General features: G+C 44.6%; 1 protein-coding gene across 2 annotated transcripts in view; it reads left to right on the top strand.

Annotated features, from left to right (window-relative positions):
- The first annotated feature begins 118 nt into the window (after positions 1-118).
- SYT11 (synaptotagmin 11) overlaps positions 119-17,753 on the top strand; it is a 35,258-nt gene continuing 17,623 nt past the window's right edge. Inside the window, exon 1 of one of the 2 annotated variants that reach the window (XM_030542009.1) lies at positions 119-877. In XM_030542009.1, the coding sequence (XP_030397869.1) occupies positions 844-877 (34 nt within the window). In that variant the 5' untranslated portion in view covers positions 119-843. The remainder of the gene's footprint in view (positions 878-17,753) is intronic. The other variant, XM_030542008.1, reaches the window with a different exon arrangement.

Genomic DNA, 17,753 nt, shown 5'->3' with positions numbered 1-17,753 from the left:
GCAAACAGGGAGTTGCAGCGCTGGTGGTGCCCTGCAGATGTGTACACCTTCAAAGTTGCAGCGCTGTAACTCCCTCACCAGCGCTGCAACTTTCTGATGTAGACAAGCCCTCACACAGGGGGAGCCTAGAGCGAAGCAGGCTTCTCCCAAAGCCCAGGCCAGTGCCCTGACCTAACCCGTCTTCACTTCGCCTTAAATCCGTGATCTCTTTATGTCTCTTTCGCGCGCACACTCTCTCTTCTGCTATTGTATCAGATTTATTGCACAGTGTGACTCATGGCCCTCAGTTCTGTGCAACTGGAATGATCTGGTAGGGGACATGTCCCCTTCCAACTCTGCGGGAAAGATAGACCCCCTACAACACCCAGTGAGGGGCACAGCTCCAGCATGGCATGCACCACTCCCTTAGCCCCGCCCAGTGCCGTAACCCGCCCTGGGTGCACACACTATCACCCTAACGTGGGATAAACCAACTCCCTAATCCCGCCCCCGCCCAGGCCCCGCGCTGGCTATCCACCCTGCGTCGGATGCCCTGTCTCCCTGAGCGGCTCCACCTCCCACGCTGGTGCTGGATACGCCCGCCTGTTGCCAATGTGGGGTGAGCGAATCCACAGACATCTGCCCACCCCGCCGGCGTTTGGGCGGAGTTTCCTCTTCGGGTGACATCGGAGAGGGGCGGAGCCTAATCCCCAGATCGTTCTTTGTGGGCGGAGTCTGCGCTGCATCGGGGCCAGTCGCCAGCTTCTGCATCCCAGGCTCGGAGCATCCTCAGGGCGGAGGCTGGTACCGGGGGACCCCAGTGTACAAGATCCCGCACCCCCACTGCACCTGTTCAGCTGCACCATGGCTGAGATCGCCAGTGTCCGTCCCGGCTTAGGTGAGTGGAGCTAGGTCACCGGGTCCTACCCAGCGCCTGTCGAGCCGAGGCCGTGCCCAGCGCCTCCCCTCCCCCATCGAGACTGTGCCGTGCCCAGTGAATTGCCCCTGCATCCCCGCGGCCGTGCCCAGCGCCATCCTGCCCGCCCCCTCCCATCGCGATTTGGCCCACCACTTTCCTCATCTGTAGACCGGGCCATACCCAGCAATAGCACCCCTCTCAGCATGCCTAGGTCTTAGCCTCCCATCTAGAGCAACACGGTCAGTGTCCACCGCCGGTCGGCTCCTTCAGTCTGGGTCGGTGCCAGGGACTCGCCCAGGCCGATGCGGGGGGGGCAAAGATGCTGCGAAATGCTCTGCCAGATACAGAACATGTAAACTCCGCATGTGGGAATAGGAAAACGGGGCGGGGGCGAGTCCCTGCTGCCCACCCATCGGAGGGAATGCTGTGGGCAGAGTTCTTGTTACTCCCCGTCGGGACGGGTTGCAGTGGCTAGGGGCCCCTCTGCTCCCCGTTTTGGGTGAGTAGAATGCAGTCAGGGGGGCTCTCCCCACGGCTGTGGTGGGGAGGAGTGGGGCACAGCATTAGAACTGAGAGAGCAGGTTGCGAGGGAGGTCGGGACTGGAGCTGGCGCTGCTCTTCGGCCTGATCTCTATCCCCGCGGGTTCCGGGGGAGCAGGTGCGGGGAGCCTGGGCTGCAGCGCAGCTATGGAGCCGCTGCTGCCTAATGGCTTCGAGCGGGATGACGTGATGTCTATTCCGGGCCAGGCAGCGCCCCGGCCTGTGGCTGGAGCCTTTGTTCACAGCTCCCTGGGGGGGAGAGACGGCTCCGAGGGGGCTGCCGCAGCAACACAGCTCCCGGCTCCAGAAGCAGGTTCTAGCCCTTAGACGAAGTTGGATAGATGGAACATTTTTTCTGCACTATGTACCTGGATGCGGGCAGGGCGGTCTGGGGAATCTAAGCCGTGTCCCCAGAACTGAAGAGAGCCGCGCCCCATCGCACATACCCTCTTTCCTCACTCTGGAACAGCCGGGATGCAGGTATCCCCAACCTCTCTGTTTCTTAGCAGGCTGAAATACCTTCTGCTCAGATCAGTCTGTTAGTTGTGTGGGTCTGGAGAGATGCTTGGAGGCTGTAGCGCTGGGAATAAGAGGCCCTGCTTTGGGGCCAGGGACACATTGTGTTTTAAGAAGCTGCTTAATCCGTGTAGTAAATCACTAAGTGTAAAAGAGGCAGAAATTGTGCCTGTTCAGTGTTATTGTCTGGTGCACATTATACTACATCTTGCAGTCTGTGGCTGAGTAATAGGCATGACTGTTGGTCCCCTGGGTCACCAACAAAAATGTTTCTCCTGATTTTCCTAATGAGCAACATTTTAAATAAAGTAAATTTTAGCAATTACTTTTAAGGCCTCAAGACTTGCCTACATAGCAAATGATGGGGGGGAAACAGCAGGTGAATATGTGCATTTCTCAGGAATACAACCTGCTCCCCCTCTCTTTCCTCCAAATCTGAGACTTTTCCTTTAGGCCACTCTTGAATGAGGCCTCATGGTTAAAAAATGGTTGCTACATTTCTTTTTTATCCTCAGGTGTTATATAAAACACACACACTCTCTCCTCTCTCTCTTATGGTAAGCACACAATGTATCTATTTATATTTACAACCTGTGCAAATCACTGTGGAATCTAGGTGAATTTCACTACTGATAATTGGTATACTATAGCAACATCATTAAGAAACCCCCAAATAGTATTAAAAACAAAGAAAATTAAAAGTGACATTCTGCCTTTTAATTAGTTTAAATATTTATAGAGTGAAATTTAACTTATGTGAGAGCCCTGATTTTAAATTAGTACTGGCATGGTACTAGCAGAGTACTAGGAGGTTTATGACAAGGATTAAGACAAAATTCCTGCCCCATACAACTTATTCACTAAAGATAATGTTTAATTTTTGCTGTATAAAGTTGCAAACTGTCTAATAATCACTATATGCAGTGTCATTGTAGCCAGTGGGTCCCAGGATATTAAAGACACAGTGGGTGAGGTAATATCTTTTAATGGACCAACTGCTTTTGGTGACAGAGACAAGCCCTCAAGCTTACACAGAGCTTTTCTTTAGGTCTGGGAAATTTACTCAGAGTGTAAGGTGGAACTCATGCTAAACAATCTGTTTCACTTTATATAAGCTGTGATACTCAATACGTTTCCCAGACCTGAAGAAAAGGTCTGTGTAAACTCAAAAGCTTATCTCTCTCACCAACAGAAGTTGGTTCAATAAAATATATTATTGTGATGGTTTCCCCAGAGTGCAGTCTGGGACTGTGGGACTGCTGTACCCCCTAAACCTTCCAGCCTGGGTGTCTCTCACAATACTTTGCTAGTGACAAGCAGCAAACCCCTCCAGGCACTGCTCAGTTGCAAACTGTTTAATAATCACTCTATGCAGTATCATTGTAGCCAGGGCTCAGCACAACTGCATGTGGAGCCCCACACCTAGCTATATTGCATGAATGCTCCCAGAGCCACTCATGAATCAGACAAGGAAAGGCACCAGCCAGATCACCCCAGCTCCCAGCCTTGCACCTCAGGAATAATACCGTCTTGCACTGCTCAAGATGAGCAATGCAGATTTATTAATTGGTTCGCCACTTCATCAAGGGAAACTGGATATAGACCAGCCTTTGCAAACCTGAGCAGTTATGCCACACGCTTCATACAAACTCTCTGGTAAAGCTAAACAGTAAAATAAATTTATTGTCTACAAAAGATAAATTTTAAGTGATTATAAGTGATGGGGTAGGCAAAAAGTCAAAGTTAGTTACCAAAATAAAATGTTAGCATGCAGTCTAAACTCTCAACCCTATTAGACTGGGCAGTGTCTAGATAAAGCAGTTTTCTCACTCCACCGGATATTGCAGTTCATAGTACAGATTTCACCCTTGAAACCTGGGCCAGTCTCCTCTGTTGGAGTTTTAAATCTGCTCAGCATCCTTGTTGCTTGCAGCATAGATGAGGGCAGTTGAAAGATGAAGCATGGGCCTCCATGTCCTGTTTTATACCCTTAGTCCATGTGCTTGGAGAACACAAGACCAGGCATGTCTGGTGGGCATTGCTGAGTCCCCAGGTAAGGTTGTTCAGTTCCCCTGGTGTGGTCTTATGCAGGTGAATCATTGCATTATAGCTCCTTTGCTGGACAATGGCTGGTGATGTCTGTTCAACAGAATCCAACCAGGTGTTGGTTACCTCCCTTGTCATTGTCTCTGTAGGGCTAGTATCTGGGCGCCTCCCAAACCCACATCATATTTTAGTGAAAACCATACAACACAATTCTTATAATTTCATATGTATTGATGATACACATATTTAGATAGAACAATGTCTTTCAGCAGATCATAACCTTTCCCCGATACCTTACAATGCATGCTTTAATGCAGTATCACAATTATATACAGATGAGGAATATGGGGATTACAAGAATGTCACAGTTATCTCTGAAAGAACAGGAGTACTTGTGGCACCTTAGAGACTAACAAATTTATTTCAGCATAACCTTTTGTGAGCTACAGCTCACTTCTTCAGATGCATAGAATGGAAGACACAGACCGAAGCTTATGCTAAAATAAATTTGTTAGTCTCTAAGGTGCCACAAGTACTCGTTCTTTTTGCGAATACAGACAAACATGGCTGCTACTCTGAAACCTACAATTATCTAACTCATCATGTCTCTCTGACAGTTATTCTCAAACTTTTGTACTGGTGACCCCTTTCACAGAACAAGCCTCTGAGTGTGACCCCCCCATATAAATTAAAAACACTTTTTAATATAGTTAACACCATTATAAATGCTGGATGCAATGCGCGGTCTGGGGTTGGAGCTGATGGCTCATGACCCCTCATGTAGTAACCTCACAACCCCTTGAGGGGTCCCAACCCCACAGTTTGAGAACCCCTGCTCTAACAGTCCTTATGGCACTCTTATAAAGAAGCCATCAAACCTTGTAGACCATTGTTAAATGGTTTGGTTTCCAGCAGTCTTTCTTGTGTTGTGCATTACCAAAGTACACTCTGCATCAGGGACATCCAAATATTTGTTTGTGCCATTATTCAGAGGACTTGTCTACACAAAAATTTGGACCAATTTAACTAAAGATGTTTTTAAATAAATTTAGCTTTACTGATGCAAAACCCTATATGGACACTCTTAAAGCAGTTTAAAAATGGCATGTATCAATGTAGGTTATATCAGTAAGGGATCTACCTATGCCCTTAATAATGTACACAAAGGGGTTTGGATTGGTTTAACTAAATACATTTAAAATCCAACTTTTAGTTAAACTGGTGTATGTAGATATTGCCTAAACACATCCAATAATACTAATTCTAGTTAGCTGTGTGATTTAGTTACAGTATTACAACCTTTCAGACCTAGAGAATGTCCTTGGCCTTCTACTGTACAATTGTACACTTGTACAGACTGTCTAAAAGTGGTTGGTCCTTTTATTCATACAGCTCTGCATCTTTTCTTGAAACAATCACTCTTCCCACCTCTTCTAGTTCTTACTTGCAGAGAACTTATAAAATAATCTAAAATTATGTAAGAAACATAAGTTATTATTGAACATATATAAGTGCCTCCTGGGAATGAATAAACTATGAGACTCACAGAAAGTCCTGATTAAGAATAATTGACTGCTTGACAGAGTAGGCTTGTGCTAGTTAGTTTGAATGACCGAGATTCATAAAGATATTTGGGTGCCCAACTTCTACTGAAATCAATGGAAGTTAGGAGCCTAATTACCTTTGGGGATCTGCGTCAATCAAATGTCCATGACTTTCATCTGTTTTTAAAAGCTAAGGTGGCTTGCCCTCAAGTAAGTACTCTGAGACAGAAAAGCCTTTGCATTATGCACCTCTGAGGCCTCAGTCTCCATTTTTACACCATTTATATGCTTATGTAACTCCATTGAAATCAGTGGTGTCATACCAGCATGAAACGTGTGTAGCAGACTAGAACATCAGGCTCCTTTTGTGTGCCAGTGTTGTCACTGAGAGAATAAATAGAACCTTATTTTTTATTATTTTGTATTATGGTTGCATCTAATGGCCCCAGCCAAGACTGGGGGTCATTGTGTTAGGCTGTATAGAAACCATAAGAGGAATTTCCTGTCCCAAAGATGTTGAAGTTTAATCGGGAAGAAAGAGAGAGAGGAGGAGGAGGAGGCAGCATATAACAGACAAGGAGAATGAACAATGTGATGGTTTGAAAATGTCATGTTAGTTACATGATCTTCTTGCCCTCAGTTTGACTGGGGATTTTTGTTTTTGATTTATTTACTAAGTGGTGTCTCCTAGGTGGGGATTAGCTGATCAGAAGGATGAAAGAAAGGAATAGAGACACTGAAGGGAGGAATGTGAGAGTGATTGGGGAGGGAGGAAAGGGCAAAGCACAAAGGACAATAGGTGTAAGGAAAAAGTGAAGAAATTGGTTGGGGGAAGTTGGAACAAACTGCTCATGAGCAGATGGGAAGGACTGTTTGGAATAAGCTTTGATAGGAAACTCTACTGCTTCTGAATGCAGAGGTCCTCAGTTAGTTTCTTGCAAGAGTGATTCATCATTTGGTGCGTACTCACTAGAGAACCATGCTGTTGCAACTTACACCACTATAACTACACCAGTGGACAGTAGGGTGCCATGTTGTTTTGAGTGCACAAATGCAGTGTATTTCCTGCTGCATTGTGAGTAACTTTCCAAGAGTTACTGACACAACTCCTAGAAGATTAACAGGATAGATGCATTAATGAGATGTGGATCTTCTAAGGTCCACGGTGCCTGTGCTACCTTCCCCTGCACTTCCTAAAGTGCACAGTAGGGGAATGTGGTACTGTAAACCACCTGCAGTCCACATCTCCTTAGACCACGAGTGGGCAAAATAAGGCCCGCAGGCCTCATCTAGCCCGCGTACCATTTCTGTCCAGCCCATCAGGCTCTTTGGCTGCCCCCTCACGATCTCCAGGCTGCTAAAAGTCCCGTGGTGCAGCGGGGCGCTCAGGCAGGCTGCTTTCCTGCTGTGGCCTCAAGCTGCTCCTGGAAGCAGCCAGCTGCTGCTGGCATGTCTCTGCGCACCCCTGGCAGGGGTAGGGGGAGGCATCTCCATGCGCTGCTCCCAGCACTGTCTTCAGCAGAAACCGGCCAATGGGAGCTACAGGGGTGGTGCTTGTAGGCACGGGCTGTGCACTGAGACCCACTGCCGTCTCCCCAGAAGGGTTGCCCAGGAGAGGTGTGGGGCTATGGCAGGCAGCCTGTCTGAGCCCTGCTGCGCCGCCAGCCAGGAACCACCTGTGGTAAGTGCCTCCTGGCCACAGCCCTGCACCTTGCACCTCCTCCCGCACCCCCAGGTCAAAACCCCCTCCTCCACCCAAACTCCCTCCCAGACCTTGCCCCTCCGTATCCCAATTCCCAGCCCAGTGCCCCCTCCTGCACCCAAACTGCCTCCCAGACCCTGCACACCCCCCCATTAATATAGTAGAAATGTGCGGCCCATGACGACTTACCAAAATTCATGAAATGGCCTCCCTGAAAAAATTGTTGCCCACCCCTGCCTTAGACTCATACCATGTAGATCAGGCCCTTTTAGTACCATTTCCAGTGCCTACCCGTACATCAACTTTTCCTTCCACTCCCAAAACTACCAGAGGGATGGAGGGGCAGGAATACATTTCTGCACATCTTAGGCAGCATATAGGAATGATTCCCAGTTTTTGTAGACTGCTGCCGGTCCCCAGTAGGAGAAAGGAGAAAGTACTCCTCCCTCTGTTCACCTCCACATGCACCCAAGAAATTATCAGGATTTAAAATGGGATTGTTTATTTATATGGATAATAAAAACATCCAGGGTCACAACTGCAAGTTTTTGAAGGGATATAAATTCTCACATTTCAGGGCATACCTCTAATTTAGTGGTTTTCAAACTGCAGGTCGTGACCCAGTACTGGGTTGCAGAGTATAAGGCATTGGGTCTTGGCAGCTCTGGTCGGCACTGCTGACCGGGCCATTAAAAGTCCCATCGGTGGTGCTGCTTGGCTAAAGCAGGTTAGTTCCTACCTGTTCTGACACTGTGCTGTGCCCCGGAAGTGGCCAGCAGCAGGTCTGGCTCCTAGGAGGGGAGGCCACAGGGCTCCACACACTGTCCCCACCCTGAGCACCGGCTCCACACTGCCATTAGTCGGGAACTGGTCAATGGGAGCTGGGGGCGGGGTGGGCAGTGCCTGCGGGCAAGAGCCTTGCAGACCTTCTTGCATGCCTGTGCCTAGGAGCAAGACCTGCTGCTGGCTGCTTCCGGGGCACAGCGTGGTCCATGGTGCCAGGACAGGCAGGAAGCCTGCCACTGCGCTGCTGACCGGGAGCCCCCCGAGGTAAGCCTGTGCCCCAGCCCCATGCCCGAATCCCTACCCCCTGAGCATCCCAAACCTGGAGCCCCCTCCTGCATTCCAAACCCCTCATCCCCAGCCCCATCCTGCAGCCTTCACTCCCACATCCCAGCCCTCTGCCCCAGCCCTGAGCCTCTCCCACACCCCCTCATCCCCAGCTCTGTTGGATCACTAGTATCAAACATTTTCTTCAACTAGGTCACCAGAAAAATTTTGAAAACCATTACTCTAATTAATGGAGGTTCAGTAGCAGTCTTTCCCGTAAGCAGGTTGTCAGGGCCGGCTTTAGGCCGATTTGCCCAATTCCCCGGAATTGGGCCCAGCGCCTTAGGCGCTGTTTAATTATTATTTTTCTTTTTTTACTCACCCAGTGGCAGTCCACTCTGGGGTATTCGGCGTCATTTCGGCGTCGGGAGGTTCGCTTCAGGGGTCTTCGGCGGCAGGGGGGTTCTTCAGTGCCGTGAAAGACCTGGAGCGGACCCCCCGCCGCCGAAGTGCCGTCGAAGCCCTGGACCGCCACCGGGTATTGGAATCAGGCCTCACAGTTAAAGCTGGCCCTGCAGGCTGGTCCATAGCTGCCTCCTGACGGGTTTCTTGGACCTTCTTCTGAAGCTGTTGGTACAGTCCACTGTTAGACACTGGACTAGACTGACCACTGTTCTGAGGCAATCTGGTAATTCCTATGTACCTAATACGCCAGCCTGCTCTTCCTGGTGTGGTCTTCTAGAGGCAGAATAGGACCTTATGCTTGAGGTCTGCAAGGGGCTCCTATAAATTGCACTGTCTTTGTCAGGCAGTATAATTTTTATTTCTTTTGGCCAGAATGCGTTTATAGTTAAGGAAGAGGTTGTTGTAGTTTAATTATAAGTTATAAATAGGGGGTTAAAACTTTCAGAAACAAAAAAACCGCCTTTTCAGATGAGTCTTTTTAATTCCTGTTCCCAGCCCAGATTTGTGTGGGGTTTTTGTTTGAAAATTTGCAGGTGGCTTTTTCTGCTGTTTTTGAGGATTGTATAGTATTTTGAGATCAGAATGAATAGGGACAGGGATTACAGCATTTGTCAGTATCTTCTTTGCAGTTGGTATGTAACTTGTAATATCTACAAAGGTGCGAAGTATCAGGCGGTAGCCATGTTAGTCTGTATCCACAAAACCAAGAAGGAGTCCGGTGGCACCTTAAAGACTAACCTCACTTCTTCAGATGCTGAAGAAGTGAGGTTTTTTACCCACTAAAGTTTATGCCCAAATAAATCTGTTAGTCTTTAAGATGCCACCAGACTCCTTGTTGTTTTTATCTACAAAGGGTAACTGTAGTGATTTATACAGATAATCTGTTAACAGTTATTTGTCTCTTTTCAAAGAGGATAAGAAGACTAGTAAAAAAAATCCTGTCAAAAGCCGAATCCAGTTCATATGGAGGGTACAGGGAGTATTAGAAATAAAAACAACCAAAGACATGTCCACTGAATTGTAAATGTCATCTATGAAAACTGTATGCTCTAGTTATTCTAGTCACAGATCATGGGATCTGAGGCCAATTTATCATCTCTCGGATCAGTTACCTTTGGGAAGTCGTGTTTTAGTTGCAGTCCAAGAAGAATTTTTTTTTCTAACAATAGGGACAAATCAGTGAATAGGATACAGATATTGGCATCCTGAGAGAATTCAAGGTTTTCACTCAGCTCAATAAATGTTAATCTGTTGCAGTTCAGCTAACTATCAAATGACATCATCCTTCTTAAGACCAAAGAGCATTTAAAGATGATAAAATGAAAAATCCAAGATGTCAAATACCTTTCCAATTTGCCACTTTCAAAGTTGCGTTGTTAAAAAATTGGGTCTAGCTGCTGTAGCTGGTGTAGAACAGTGATTCTCAAACTTGTGTACTGGTGACCCCTTTTGCATAGCAAGCCGCTGAATGTGACCCGCCCTTAAATATATAAAAAAGTGTTCTTAATTTATAACACTATTATAAATGCTGAAGGCAAAGCGGGGTCTGAGGTAGAGGCTGACAGCTCATGACCCCCCATGTAATAACCTCACAATCCTCGGTGGGGTCCTGATCCCTAGTTTGAGAACCCCTGGTGTAGAATGAAAGTCAGTACAAAAAGTTAGTTTTTTAAGACTGTGCTGCCCATCACTAACTAAGATTGTAATAATGCAGAGATCAGGCTGATTTCTGGTGTTTTATTTTATTAAGCAAGTAGTGTATGCAGGTCTCTGACATGTTGTAGGCCAGGGAGGAAGAAAGATGGGATTGAAAGCTTTCCTCTCATCATTCAGTTGAAGTATAATGGGGATTTGAGAAACAGCAAACCGTAATGAACAATGATGGGTGAAGCTAAACCAGGCAGAGGTGAAAGTAAGACAGTCCGGTGCGGTCCGGTCTCCATATATTAAAGAATATTAAAGGAACTGGCACATGAAATTGCAAGCCCATTAGCAAGAATTTTTAATGAATCGGTAAACTCAGGGGTTATACCGTACGACTGGAGAATTGCTAACATAGTTCCTATCTTTAAGAAAGGGAAAAAAAGTGATCCGAGTAACTATAGGCCTGTTAGTTTGACATCTATAGTATGTAAGGTCTTGGAAAAAATTCTGAAGGAGAAAGTAGTTAAGGACATTGAGGTTAATGGTAATTGGGACAAATTACAACATGGTTTTACAAAAGGTAGATCATGCCAAACCAACCTGATCTCCTTCTTTGAGAAGGTGACAGATTATTTAGACAAAGGAAATGCAGTAGATCTAATTTACCTCGATTTCAGTAAGGCATTTGACACTGTTCCACATGGGGATTTATTAGTTAAATTGGAAAAGATGGGGATGAATATGAAAATCAAAAGGGGATAAGGAACTGGTTAAAGGGGAGACTCCAACGGGTCGTACTGAAGGGTGAACTGTCAGGCTGGAAGGAGGTTACTAGTGGAGTTCCTCAAGGGTCAGTTTTGGGACCAATCTTATTTAATCTTTTTATTACTGACCTTGGCACAAAAAGCAGGAATGTGCTAATAAAGTTTGCGGATGACCCTAAGCTGGGAGGTATTGCTAACACAGAGAAGGACCGGGATATCATACAGGAAGATCTGGATGACCTTGTAAACTGGAGTAATAGTAATAGGATGAAATTTAATAGTGAAAAGTGCAAGGTCATGCATTTAGGGATTAATAATAAGAATTTTAGTTATAAATTGGGGACACATCAGTTGGAAGCAACAGAGGAGAAGGACCTTGGAATATTGGTTGATCACAGGATGACTATAAGCCGCCAATGTGATATGGCTGTTAAAAAAGCTAATGCGGTTTTAGGATGCATCATCAAGGTATTTCCAGCAAAGATAAGGAGGTGTTAGCACTGTTATATAAGGCACTGGTGAGACCTCATCTGGAATACTGTGTGCAGTTCTGGTCTCCTATGTTTAAGAAGGATGAATTCAAACTGGAACAGGTTCAGAGACGGGCTACTAGGATGATCCAAGGAATGGAAAACCTGTCTTATGAAAGGAAACTCAAAGAGCTTGGCTTGTTTAGCCTAACCAAAAGAAGGTTGAGGGGGGATATGCATGCTCTTTATAAATATATCAGAGGGATTAATATTAGGGAGAGAGAGGAATTATTTAAGCTTAGTACCAGTGTAGACACAAGAACAAATGGGTATAAACTGGACACTAGGAAGTTTAGACTTGAAATTAGACAAAGGTTTCTAACCATTAGAGGAGTGAAGTTCTGGAACAGCCTTCCAAGGGGAGTAGTGGGGGCAAAAGACATATCTGGCTTTAAGACTAAGCTTGATAAACTTATGGAAGGGATGGTATGATAGGATAGCTTAATTTTGGCAACTGATCTTTGATTATCAGCAGGTAAGTATGCCCAGTGGTCTGTGATGGGATGTTAGATGGGATGGGATCTGAGTTACTGCAGAGAATTCTTTCCTGAGTGCTGGCTGGTGAGTCTTGCCGACATGCTCAGGGTTTAGCTGATTGCCATATTTGGGATCGGGAAGAAATTTTCCTCCGGGGCAGATTGACAGAGGCCCTGGAGGTTTTTCGCCTTCCTCTGCAGCGTGGGGCATGGGTCACTTGCTGGTGGATTCTCTGCAGCTTGAGGTCTTCAAACCACAATTTGAAGACTTCAATAACTCAGACGTAGGTTAGGAGTTTGTTATAGAAGTGGATGGGTAGGATTCTGTGGCCTGCTTTGTGCAGGAGGTCAGACTAGATGATCATATTGGTCCCTTCTGACCCTAAAGTCTGAGAGTGTGCTGGCAAGAGCCAGTACACCGTGCCAGACCGCACTGGCTTCCACGGCGGAGATTTAAAGGGCTCTGGGCTCCCTGCTGCAGCAGGCAGCCAGAGCCCTTTGAATCCTACCCGCAGCTCCGGCGGCTGGGCTGGGGCTGGATTTAAAGGGCTCAGAGCTCCCATGGCTGCATAGAGCAACTTGGCAAGCTAGCATTTTTTAGGTGGCCATCTTCTACTACAAAATGTCAACTTTCATAAAAAAGTCTCCAAGCCCTTTTTGTTTGTAAAGAAAACCATCAACCTGGGCTGTCATGAGCTATCAAAATGCAACTTCTTAGTGTGGTGTGATAGATCTCTAGGATCCCAGCCTGTTTGCCAGAGAAAAACACAGAATCTGCGTTTTTAAAGAGAATCATTAGTTTTTAAATTTTGTGAAAAATAAAAACATAGAATGGGACCTCGATTATCTGATCTAATTGGGAATAGGGGCAGGTCAAATAATCAGGAGAATAGGCAGGGCTTGGGCTGTCAGCTTGAAAATTGTAAATATATCAATAAAAGAGTGTGTTCAAGTAATACGTGTATATAGCGTGGCTAGAGTAACTACAGTTTAGCATTTAATTTTCATTGTGAAAAAATGTGGATTTTAATGTTTTTATTGGAAAATTTTGGTTTTTGTATCACAGAAAACTAGGATCCTTGGTGATAGGCAACCGCAATGTCTGCTACTGCAGTGACTGGAGGGTTCAGACACTCTGAACAGCATTACACTAGATGAGATGCACCATGAAAAGTAACAAAGTTCAGCCAAACTGTTTGCTTGTAATAATGCAAATCTCAAGTGCAGATGGAGCTAGTGTGTCTGCTGGGACTTCAGACTGCTGTTTTATGCAGACAAGACCTTGGGCTTCCCCATCAGTCAATCTCAGTGCATGCAGATCTTAATGCAGAAGAAAACCAGAGTCCAAGACAACACAATTTCCCAAAATCCATCAAACTTCAAGAGAATCTTTGAAGGCACAAGAACCACAGGGGGATATCATTAGTCTTTTCTTTTATACCTGTAACAAAAATGTCTATTTTTCACAACCCTGAATGTAAAAAATTTTTATTAGTGCCACAGTTTCAGGGTAGCTATACTTCTGTTCCCCTCTGTGGTCTAATTCAGAAGTGCCCAGTCAGATCTCTGGTATTCAGCTGTCACCTTTCTGTGGGCAGTAACCCTTGTCTCACTCCCTTCTGACCAGGGAGGCGGGGTTTAAGGCTGCAAATCTCCCCGCCTTGCACAGTTATATCCCTGGCAAGCCCCTCTGCCTAATGTCCAGCCCATATGTTATTTTATCTCAGAAGACAATTAGTGTTTTTACCAGTGACAACACACCATTCTTCCAAGCAAACACATTTCTACATAGGTCAAAAACAGTACAGGGAAGCCATTAAAAAATAAAGGTTCCTATATGCATGCTAAAAGCTAGCCATCCATCAAAGTTCCAGTAAGTCAAGGGCCATCCAAACCTTCCACAAGTGAGTCCTGTCTGTTTGCCAAATCCAAAGAAAGCCATGTATCAGCTTTTTATACCGAAAGCCCTCTCTTTGTCCAAATCTCTGGAAAAATCAAGTTTCAATCAGTATATTCAAACACCCATGGGGGTGGTGTTTCTTTGGAGTTGTTTACAATCTCTGGGGTAATCACACCCTTATAATTACTCCCTTACTCTTTTTAGTTCCTGGAGGATCCATGGTAAGCTTCCACCATGGAGTAGAACACTATCCTGCATAAACCATTAATAAATTTCATAGAATGGACCCCAAAGATAGTGCATGGCATTGCAATATGTGTCACAATTAAAATCACACAGGCCTGTAGCTAGGAAAGCAAAAATAGGGAGGCAATAAATAGTGGTCATCACCCTCCTGGCAAATTTTAGACTAGCAAGTGCAATTTCCTGTAATTTAGAATATTTTATATTTTAGTAATTGCAAATAAACTTTTTTTTTTTTTTTTTTTAAACTTGAGGCCTGCTCTGAGCAAAGACAGACAAACTCAGTGTTTAAATCACCAGAAGCCACCTGGAACCCTGTCTACTTTAATGCTTTCACCATTGCTTCCATTGGTGGAGCTGAACTGGTGGTAATGATGGTGTGACACATGGCTAAAAAGGGTTAAACATCCTGCAAAATAAACGACTCAAGCTGGATCCTTAAAGACATGTGGGGAAGAAATGGTTATGTTTTTGAGTATTTGCATGTATATGGATAATGGGCAACAATGTAATCAACAGTCCCTGTCTATGCTGTATTCTGATCATCCAGATTATCAAAAGAACACCCTAGCATTTAAAAGAATTGTAAGCATGGGATCACTCTGTATTCATCTCTCTTTGAAATGTATAGCAAATCATCTGCGAATGGTGGAGGAACAAGCAAATTCCCTTATGTTAATTCTATAGCCAAGTACCGGTGATGGACCTCCTTCAAAGTCATCCTAATTATCTTTTGTTCCCGGAAGAACTCCAGCTTGTCAATGAGGACATGAAATTGTATAAAAGATCCTTGGGTCCTGATCCTGTTCATCTCACATCTGCTTGAGGCTTCATACACTGGAAGCTTACGCCATTAAGGACTGATATCCCAGTTCTAACTGGATCACCCTGAAATATAAACATTGGACTATAACCTATGGACTATTTCTTAAAGAACTCTTTGCAGCTACAAAGCTCACCATCTCTGCTATGAATCTGAATTTTAAGAACTGAACTCATGTCTGTATGTATATTGCTCTTTTAACCATACTCTCTCTTGTTTTTTAATACATTTTAGTTTTGCTAATAAGAATAGGTTGTAGCGTGTATTTGGGTAAGATCTGGACTATTCAATAACCTGAGAGGTAATGTGTCCGATCCTTTGGGATTGGCAGAACCTTTTCTTTGATATGATGAAATAGATTTTCAGAAATCATCATATTTGACTTAGGTACCTGGATGGAGGCCTGAGGCTGGATCATTTTAAGGGAACTGTGTTGTTTGGACTTCTGAGTAACCAGTAAGGTAATAAAGAAGCTGTTTTGTGCTGGCTTCGTAAATCTAAGTATTGGAATAGCCACCAGCTTTTTGGGGATTGTTTGCCCCATTCTTTGCAATTCACCCTGAGTGATCACAGCTGGCCCCCACTGGGACCCTGGCCACAGTGGTGTAGTTGTGCTACGATACACATTACCACAGGTTAATTGGGTTTTTGGATCAGAACCATACACTTGTCAAAAATTAATGTTGGATATTGGAGAGTTTAAGGGAAAATCAGTTACAGTGAGTGACCCATGATCCTGACAGAAAAAGCCTGGAAGAATTGTGCTCACAGAGGGGGTTGTCTTTTAAGAAAAAAGCCCCAGAGCAGGAATTGAAAATCTGTTAATTACCAGTGATAAGGAAGCAGACCCAGTGAAAATGCTTGGAGTGAGAAACCAGCAGAAGTTTGAACAAAGAATGGCATATCTTCAGTTTCTGGAAAGGCAAAAAATAATTGATATGGAAAGAGAACACCTGTGTTTTGAACATGAACAGAGATTGGCATATATTTGATTGCAGGAACTAAAAGCTAACGCAAAAGTGAACAGACTTAAGGTCCAATTCAAGAGAATAAAGGAACAACAGGAACTTATCCTGAAAAGCCAGCTCCTCTCAACAACAAAGATGGGGATAGAATCTGTCCAGTTTGTAACTATGTTGTTTGACTCTAAGCTGTTTTCTGTATGTAACCAAATATACCCCAACACTGCCACCTTTTATGTAAATGATTTTTCTGTGATCTCAGGTGAAGGTAACCCCATTACTTGTGCAGAGAATGTAAAAGTCAATGCTAAAAGCTATTTAGGGCAAGTTACAGCTACTAACATCACTCTTGTTAAAGCAGATTTTGTCAAAGAGGAAGATTACTTACCAGACCAGTGTGTGAATATTGTAATCCTCTGAGTTTACTGTAAGTGTGCCTTTAACCAAAATCTACCTTGAATTAAATGTTAAATATGAAGTTATAGATGGTGAAGGACAGTTATTGCCTAAGGATCTTTTGATTGGGAATGATATTAAAACTTTGTTCAATCAGGTTGATATAAATCAGTCACAGGAAAGAATAATCCTGAACCTGTGTCTATTAGAGGGCAAAGACTTGCCTATGGAGTGTTTTTCCAAATGCTTGTCTGATGAAGATAGCTGTTTGTGCAAGAAGGCAGTGTGTATGTGGAAGAAATTTCTGAGTGTCTGATATCTCAGAAGTAAATCTGCTATTAGATAAGGCTCAGGGAAATGTTTCTCTAGAGCTGGTGATCAGATTAAAGCCCTAACTGAGGAAGGAAAGGGTACAGTCTTGGTAAGTGATGAACTGTCAGCAAGTGAAGTTTGTGAAAGTGAGCCTAAAAAGGGAGATTATTTGTTTAAAGCAGCTCAGTGTAATTAGACTCTTATCTATGGAGAATAGCAGTTTATCTGTTGGGAGTGGCAACTTGCCTGATAAGGAAGCTGTCATCACTGTCTGGGTATGTGTCTGAAATCAGCCATGGGTGCTGAGACAAAGAGAACGATATCTCCAATTGTCTGTTTTGAATAGCAGCATGCCTGCTGAGAAACAGTGTCTCTCTAGTTCTGTCTGTAAAGCAAACAGAAGAAGCCTGTCAGCCTATGATGGTTGAAAATTTATTATTTAACTTGGAGTTGATTCTGGATACAACTAAAGCCCAGGAAGGAAGTGGTCCTAAATTTGTGTCTACGAGGGATAATGACATTATAACTAGGTTGCATCCAGTTAATGTCATAAGTAGCTCCCAGAAACCAAGCGATTCTGGTGCTTTTATTTTGCCTGTTGCTAGTGTGTTGCTGGGTAAAGATATGACAGCCTTGTCTGATCAGGTTGATATAGCCAGGGCACAAGGAAAGCATGAAGGTGATTTAACTATGTTACCCACTGACAGTGTGGAAACTTTTAACAAGGAAGAGAATGCTTCTAATCTTTGGACTATGAAGTCTAGCAGTTTACCTGAAAGGGGATTGAAGAATCCTCCTGATGGGCCAGAGGTGATTCTGGATGCATGTGAAACTCAGAAGGAGGTTGGTGATTTGTCTGTTGTGCCAAAGTCAGCTCTGGACATAAATAAAGCTCAGAAAGAATCTGTTGCAATGCATGATATTGCAGAAGGAAAGGAATTT

The sequence above is a fragment of the Gopherus evgoodei genome, chromosome 24 (genome assembly GCF_007399415.2).
Source record: "Gopherus evgoodei ecotype Sinaloan lineage chromosome 24, rGopEvg1_v1.p, whole genome shotgun sequence".
NCBI lineage: Eukaryota > Metazoa > Chordata > Testudines > Testudinidae > Gopherus > Gopherus evgoodei.
This window is presented reverse-complemented; position numbering and strand designations above follow the sequence as displayed.